We start from the raw sequence: 8,347 nt of genomic DNA, 5'->3' as shown, positions 1-8,347 counted from the left end.
TTTTTCCACGAAGCTTCCAGAAGTCCGAAGAGGGGCGACGAGGGGGCCACACCCTAGGGCGGCGCGGCCCCCCCCTGGCCGCGCGGCCCTGTGGTGTGGGGCCCCCGTGCCGCCTCTTGACCTGCCCTTCCGCCTACAAATAGCCTCCGTGACGAAACCCCCAGTACCGAGAGCCACGATACGGAAAACCTTCCAGAGACGCCGCCGCCGCCGATCCCATCTCGGGGGATCCAGGAGATCGCCTCCGGCACCCTGCCGGAGAGGGGAATCATCTCCCGGAGGACTCTACGCCGCCATGGTCGCCTCCGGTGTGATGTGTGAGTAGTCTACCCCTGGACTATGGGTCCATAGCAGTAGCTAGATGGTTGTCTTCTCCCCATTGTGCTTCATTGTCGGATCTTGTGAGCTGCCTAACATGATCAAGATCATCTATCTGTAATTCTATATGTTGCGTTTGTTGGGATCCGATGAATAGAGAATACTTGTTATGTTGATTATCAAAGTTATGCTTATGTGTTGTTTATGATCTTGCATGCTCTCCATTACTAGTAGATGCTCTGGCCAAGTAGATGCTTGTAACTCCAAGAGGGAGTACTTATGCTCGATAGTGGGTTCATGCTCGCATTGACACCGGGACAGTGGCAGAAAGTTCTAAGGTTGTGTTGTCTTGTTGCCACTAGGGATAAAACATTGATGCTATGTCTAAGGATGTAGTTGTTGATTACATTACGCACCATACTTAATGCAATTGTCTGTTGCTTTGCAACTTAATACCGGAGGGGTTCGGATGATAACTTTGAAGGTGGACTTTTTAGGCATAGATGCAGTTGGATGGCGGTCTATGTACTTTGTCGTAATGCCCAATTAAATCTCACTATACTCATCATGATATGTATGTGCATGGTCATGCTCTCTTTATTTGTCAATTGCCCAACTGTAATTTGTTCACCCAACATGCTGTTCGTCTTATGGGAGAGACACCTCTAGTGAACTGTGGACCCCGGTCCAATTCTCTTTACTGAAATACAATCTACTGCAATACTTGTTCTACTGTTTTCTGCAAACAATCATCTTCCACACAATACGGTTAATCCTTTGTTACAGCAAGCCGGTGAGATTGACAACCTCACTGTTTCGTTGGGGCAAAGTACTTTGGTTGTGTTGTGCAGGTTCCACGTTGGCGCCGGAATCCCTGGTGTTGCGCCGCACTACATCTCGCCGCCATCAACCTTCAACGTGCTTCTTGACTCCTACTGGTCCGATTAAACCTTGGTTTCTTACTGAGGGAAACTTGCCGCTGTGCGCATCACACCTTCCTCTTGGGGTTCCCAACGGACGTGCCAACCACACGCATCAGTAGCAGTCTCCAACCCTCATTTGACACAGAATGCCATCACGGCGAGGATTACCAGTAGTGGTGGTGATAGTTGGTGGTTCACCGGGGTCTATGGGCCACAGAGCGACATGGACAAGTGCTCCTTCCTACAAGAGCTCCAGGATATTCGCGATCTGCATGCAGGGCCATGGATGGTAGCAGGGGACTTCAATCTAATTGTGGACCCCCAGGACAAAAACCAAGCGGTGCTGCATCGCCGTATGATGGGCAGATTCAGAAGGACCTTGTCCAACCTGGATCTCAAGGAGGTGTATCTGAACGGAAGAAGGTTCACTTGGTCCAATGAACGCGCGCAACCAACTTTGGAGAAGCTGGATAGGGTCTTCACGACTGTGGACTGGGAAGATCTATTCCCAGATGCTTTCTTATCAGCCTTGTCAAGTGGACCATCTGATCACTACCCCCTGGTACTGAGCCTGGCACCGGACCTGCACAGAGGCCGTAGGTTTCAGTTTCAGTCTTTCTAGCCCAAAGTAGACGGCTTCCTCGAGGTGGTCCGGGAAGTGTGGACGATGCAACCTTGCGAGCCAAACCCCTTCAAGCGGCTAGACCAGAAACTCAGGGCCACAGCGAAAAGGCTAGCCAGTTGGAGCTCCAAGTTTATTGGCAGTATCAAGCTGCAGATTCTGATGGCCACTGAGTTGATCCTACGCTTCGACATTGCTATGGAATCTAGGCCGTTGTCGCCGCAGGAGAGGGCGCTTCGACGCCTGCTAAAGAAGAAGCTCCTGGGTCTGGCATCTCTGGAGAGGACGATTGCTCGGCAGCTCTCCCGTATTCTTTGGCTCCGAGAGGGGGATGCATGCACCCGTTTTTTCCATCTGCACGCGAGTCACAGACGACGCAAGAATTTTATTGGCCATCTGGTCGTGGGCAACAGGCGAGTTACTGAGCATGCTGACAAGGCAGAAGCAGTGGATGATTTCTTCGATCAGCTTTTAGGAACGGCGGTGGATAGGCCCTTCTCGCTTGACCTGGAGTTTCTTGGACTCCCCTCCCTCGACCTCCACCACATTGATGGAGTGTTCACTGAGGAGGAGGTGTGGAAGGCCATCAGAGACATGCCCATGGACAAATGCCCCGGCCCGGACGGTTTCTCAGGCCGTTTCTTCCGGACCTGCTGGGGCATCATCAAGGATGATGTCATGGCGGCTTTCAACTCGCTATCTCGACTGGATAGTCGTGGATTCGGAGCAATCAATGGAGCCTACATCACCCTCTTACCAAAGAAGGAGGGGCGGAGGAAGTCCGGGATTTCAGACCTATTAGCCTGATTCATGGTGTGGCCAAGCTAGTAGCTAAGGTGTTGGCTAACAGGGTTGCCCCTATCCTCCCTCAAATGGTGGGGTCGCAGCAGAGTGCATTCGTGCGTGGAAGGTGCATACATGACAATTTCATGATGGTGCAGGGAACGGCACGCAAGCTCCACAGTAACGCCACCTCGGCAGTCCTCTTGAAGTTGGATATTACCAAGGCTTTTGACACAGTGGATTGGGCCCTCTTGCTTGAGGTCCTCCGAAAGATTGGGTTCGGGGAAAGGATCCTAGCTGCTATATGTGCCCTCCTCTCCACTGCGACCACCCGAGTCTTGCTGAATGGTACTCCCGGTGCACGGATTGCCAACAAGCGTGGACTGCGTCAGGGGGACCCCTTATCCCCACAGCTCTTCATTCTGATCATGGAGATTCTACACCTGATGATTGAGAAGGCGGCTGGGGTGGGGCTACTCACTCCGCTCGCGCCCGCGGGGATGCAGATGCGTACTTCTATGTACGGGGACGATGTGGTCACCTTCCTTCGCCCTTCTGTGCTTGACTTCAGGGTCTTCACTGGGATAGTGGAAGATTTTGGTGCCACCTCGGGCTTGCGGGTTAACATGGAAAAGTGCTCAGCAAATCTCATCCGCTGCAGTGACGCCGACTTGGCTGTCGTGGACCAGGAGCTCCAATGCCCTGTGCAGCCTTTCCCCTTGAGATATCTTGGGCTACCTCTCACTCTGAGAAAGCTGACTGCAGCCCAGCTGCAATACCTTGTGGACAGTGTGGCAAACAAGCTACCTGGGTGGAGGGCCTCACTCCTTGATAGAGGTGGACGGCTGGAGTTGGTACACGCGACGCTCTCGGAGATACCCATTTTCGCCATGATGTCGCTTGATTTGCCAGCCAAGACCATCATCGCGATTGAGAAAATCATTAGAGGCTTCCTCTGGAAGGGAAGGAAGGACGTCAAGGGAGGCCATTGTCTAGTGGCGTGGGACAATGTTTGCGCACCTAAGGAATGGGGTGGTCTTGGGATCCCCAACATCAGGATGATGAACCTGGCTTTGAGGACCAGATGGCTGTGGCTGCAACGGACGGATGTTTCCAAGCCGTGGAAGGAGCTTAACATTCAAGTTCCCAAAATGGCGAGGCAGCTCTTTGAAGGGGCAACATACTCAGTCCTGGGAGATGGGGCTAGTACTTTCTTCTGGACTGACAGTTGGCTTCCAGATGGGCGGATCTGTGAGTTTGCGCCTAACTTATTCGGGGCCGTACCGAAGAGCGCACTCAGGCAGAGACGGGTTTGCGAGGGTCTGGCCGGGAGCTGTCTAGACGACGTCCCCCCGGATCTGGGCACGTTGGCTGTTAGCGAGCTTTTCCTACTAGCAGACCGTCTGGCGGGGGTTGCCCTTGATGAGGGCGTGGAAGATGCTTTCCGATGGAGGTGGGAGCATGATCACTGCTACTCTGCACGTTCTTGCTATCGTGCGATGTTCGGGGCGAGAGTGGAGATGGCTGGAGCGGTGCAGATTTGGCGATCTAGAGCTCCACCAAACTGCAGGGTGTTCCTTTGGCTGGCGGCCAAGAACAGATGCTGGACGGCGGACAGATTGAGTAGACGTGGTCTCCCGCACCCGACTACTTGCCCTTTCTGCGACCAGGAGGCTGAGACGCGTGACCACCTCCTGCTTGGCTGCGTCCTGACACGGCAAGTTTGGGCGACGTGCTTGCGTTGGTGGGGTAAGCTCCATTGGATGCCGCATGCCGACACGAGCTTCGTTCCTTGGCTCCAGTCGAAGCAGGGGGGTCCGGGGAAGGACCGGGACCCGTGGACGGCTATCACCCTGGTGTGTTGGTGCTTTTGGCGTCATCGGAACGACATTGTCTTCGAAGGCGCCACTCCATCTTTGTACGAAGTAGTTACCCGGATCTCAGACGAAGCGGAGTTGTGACGTGCCGCTGGGCTGTTTAGGGGTAGTCTGCTGGACGTGGGTAAGTGGAGATGTCGCGAGTAGTCTCGTAGAGTGTGTGCCGCTACCCTATGTGGGTGCAGTGGGGTTGCACCATCTGGCGGCTGTGCCAGGGTGCGTTGTACACCGGCCTTCTGGCCCTTCTTCTATGAACCAGATACGTCTCTCCATGACGTATCCTTGAAAAAAAAACATAAAATTATACCAATTAACATTTAGAATCTACATAAGCAATATTGATATAAAATATTGTATAGTTGTTGTTTTAAAAATTTCTAGTATTTCTAGATATAAAATCTGCTGATGGTATGTTCATAATCTACGTGCTCCCTCCATTTCAAAAGAATGTCGCGGATTTGTCTAAATTAAATGTATCTAGATGTGATTAGATACATGGAATTTAGAAAATTTTGCTAGATATATCTAAAAATTTAGATAAATCTATAACATCTTTTTCTGGCACGGAGAGAGTATATGTTTATATGATGTTGTTCTTGTTGAGACAATGATGTTCTTATCTTAAAATTCCGTTATGCCTGGTGAGCGGACTTCTCCCAGGCGCAGCACGACGTCGACATGAACAACACTGACAGCCTCGTCGGCCGGAGGAACACATGGAACAAGGAGGGGCGCATCCGTTTCTGGGGCGTTCCCGAGCGCACCTTCCTGAACGTCGTCGACGGCATCCACAACGGCCGCCCCACGACTCGAGATGCCACCTTCCCCGCCGCCATCCCCTCGGGCTTCGGCGCGCTGGCAGTCAAGGAGGACGTACTCGTCCTCCTCGAACTCTTCTTCCTCGGGGCCGGTGTGGTCGATGCCCTCCTCGCACCGCGCCACGCATACACCATGCCGAAACGCGAGGTGAAGCCGGAGGTGAAGGAGGAGCAAGACGACGAGGAAGCCACGAAGGCCGCGCAGATGGCGGAGTAGGAACGGTCCAACGAGACGTGGTAGAGAATGTATTATCCACTCTTCATGGAAATAAAAAAAATATGGGCCTTTCAGCCTTTGTGATGAGCAATTCGTGACTTGACCCTGGTGCCGGGTGAGCATGAGCTACAATCGTCTCTGCGTGCAAAAGGTAGCTTTGCTCCCTGTTACAAGTGATCGCGTGAACGTGACGATGTGTTTGCCTAGAGGCAGCGGCGGTAACATTACCATCTGGTAAGCAGCAATATGCAGATGAGGCATATCGGAAGGCGTCATGGAAGGCTAATTGTGTCGTCCCTAACCCTGATCGGAGGTGGGGTAGAACTTGAAAGAATAGAGAACGAGTGAGAGCGAGGGTTTTGCGCCGCACACAACTTGCGACTTTTCCGATTTCTCATTCCCTGCTTCTATTTATTCGGATTACAATAGAAATCACGTAGCCACAATCCACTTTGTTCGTGCCATTCCACAAATGGATCGCATTACACGAGAATCGGTCAGTTTCCAACAAACTTAGAGCTGAACTTAACGGAAACAACGGCTAAGTCCTAACTGAAGAAACTGATGGAAAATGACACCTAAACTACCACGGCTCTAGATTTATTACAACAATCCCCCCTATGCCAGGTGCAGCGTGTTTACTTAATCTCGGCGATCTTGATCTTCTCTCGAAGTGCCTGAAACCAAGCACGTCCAAGCGCCTTGGTGAAGAAATCAACGAGTTGATCTTCGGTGCCGATGTGTTGAACCAAGGCAAACCCATCCTCAATGCATCCCCTCATGAAGTGGTATCGCACCTATGTGTGCTTGCTTCGGTCATGGAACATAGGGTTCTTGCACAATTGAAACGCGGAATTTTTTCTACTTGCAGATCGACGACGAGATAAATCGGATCCCAGCAGGTGGCCAAGTAAGCGTCCAAGCCAGACGCCATGGCACACCGCGGTGACGGTGGCGATGTACTCTGATTTGCATGATGAGAGCGAGACTACGTTATGTTTCTTGCATTTTCTTGAGAGTGGATAATTCCTGTAGAAGGAAAGAGTCCCCGTCGGTGTTGTGTGTATTCACAACATAACGGTGGCGATGTACTCTGATTCGCATGATGAGAGCGAGATGTTTCTTGCATTTTCTTGAGAGTGGATAGTTCCCGTAGAAGAAAAGAGTCCCGTATTTGCCGATTCGACGCTGCTAGTCACCGGTGACCTCGGCACCGTGTTGCCAGCTCTATCATCTTCCTCATGATCATCTCATAGTTGGAGTCATCAGAGGAATCAGACGACATGTTGGTGTATCCTCCAATGCTTCATCTTCATGTATAATAGATGCTCACTTGATCGGAGCGGTCATCAATATGCCTAGACAGCGGCGTGATGAACCAATGAAAACTACGACAATCTGATGCCGAGTCAAGCGAGTTACCATCAGCTAGCTGTGCATGTGTCCATGGCATATATCCACTTAGCTAGCATGTAGCAGTCACTCAAAACTACATGCACATGCTAGTCATATGTGCGATATGTGCGATGCGTGCGTGCATTGTTTTAGGAGAAGCGTGCATCGTATGGTGGGCTTTGGGCGTGCATGGAAGGCAGGCCTAAAGGACAAAGATGCATGAATTCTGCAATCGGTGTTTTCTTTTTCAACGAAATTATTCTTTTACAAATTTTAATTTAACAGAGGTAGTTAGAGTTCTATACAAATAGATGTGTTGACATTACCGATTTTCCTTTTCTCATATTATTTAATATAATATATCGTGGCAGACCAGATTGAACAGTTATGTAACCTAGACTATGTTAGTTACATAACTATTTCTTTTTATAAAATCTTGGCCGCATATTTTTGATCTAGATATTAAAATAATTTAGGTGATGTGGCTTAACGAGGTTGCTCTATTAGACAACTGTATATTGTTTTTAGTATATAATAATAATAATAATAATAGATAGATAGATAGATAGATAGATAGATAGATAGATAGATAGAGGGGATGCAGTTTTGGCTCCCGGGTGTACTTGCTCCTGACATCTGGACCATCAGAAAGTGCTCCAAGATTGGTGTACCTAGGACAATACTCTGACACCCAAGCAGCAGAAAAATAGGGATACGCTCGTAGCCCGCTGTACAGTACGAGGGTTGAGTTTGACGGAGGAGTGGCACTGCCGACCGGACGGGGCTTGCCTGTGGCGCCTCCGTGCGCCCATCTGTGCGCCTGGTCTATTTGCAGGGGATCTAACGGTGGTGGCATCCGGCGCCCCTCGCTTGCCATTTTTCTTGCCCAAAAAAAAATAACAAATACGACAATACAGATCCGTACAATGCTCGCCGCGGAAGTGAAAAATAATTAGGAGACCTCGTCGGCAATCTCAGTTCTATCTCCCTTCGGCGTTTGACAGAGCTAGAAGATGGAATAGATAGGGAAGCGAGTCCCCGACCTGTCCTCCGGCCGTGGCCTCCTACCTATCCCATTCCTCAAGTCGCCGGCATGTCCTCCCATGCCTTTTTCTCTCTGGACGATGCGCAGACTGAAGGGCGACGCCATCAACGCATGGACGGGCGACGGACTGAGCAGAGGCTACACACGCGATAGCAGGCGCACCTTGGCCCGGCGTCGAGGTCGACGGACCTGGACGCTGCAGACCTGATCCCTTAGATCCTTCGTCACCCACACGCATACCTGGTCAGCGAGGGTCTGTTGTAGTGCAGTTTGTCTGCCTTCACTTGATCACTTTCATGGGAACAAGACAATAGCTAAAAACATCTCGCGCTTTATACAAGCATGATCG

The 8,347-nt window shown here is 50.9% G+C and overlaps 1 protein-coding gene across 1 annotated transcript; it reads left to right on the top strand.

Annotated features, from left to right (window-relative positions):
* The first annotated feature begins 1,464 nt into the window (after window positions 1–1,464).
* Window positions 1,465–1,863, top strand: LOC139833981 (uncharacterized). Its single transcript, XM_071824362.1, has one exon. The coding sequence runs from the start codon at window positions 1,465–1,467 to the stop codon at window positions 1,861–1,863; it is 399 nt and encodes a 132-aa protein (XP_071680463.1).
* Window positions 1,864–8,347: the final 6,484 nt, after the last annotated feature.

The sequence above is a fragment of the Lolium perenne genome, chromosome 7, assembly GCF_019359855.2.
Source record: "Lolium perenne isolate Kyuss_39 chromosome 7, Kyuss_2.0, whole genome shotgun sequence".
Lineage (NCBI taxonomy): Eukaryota > Viridiplantae > Streptophyta > Magnoliopsida > Poales > Poaceae > Lolium > Lolium perenne.
The sequence above is the reverse complement of the archived record's forward strand: the minus strand, read 5'-3'. Positions and strand labels throughout refer to the sequence as shown.

Bases quoted from the DNA above. Each gene is read 5' to 3' on its own strand.
- LOC139833981 (XM_071824362.1), top strand. From the start codon at position 1,465: ATGGACAAGTGCTCCTTCCTACAAGAGCTCCAGGATATTCGCGATCTG.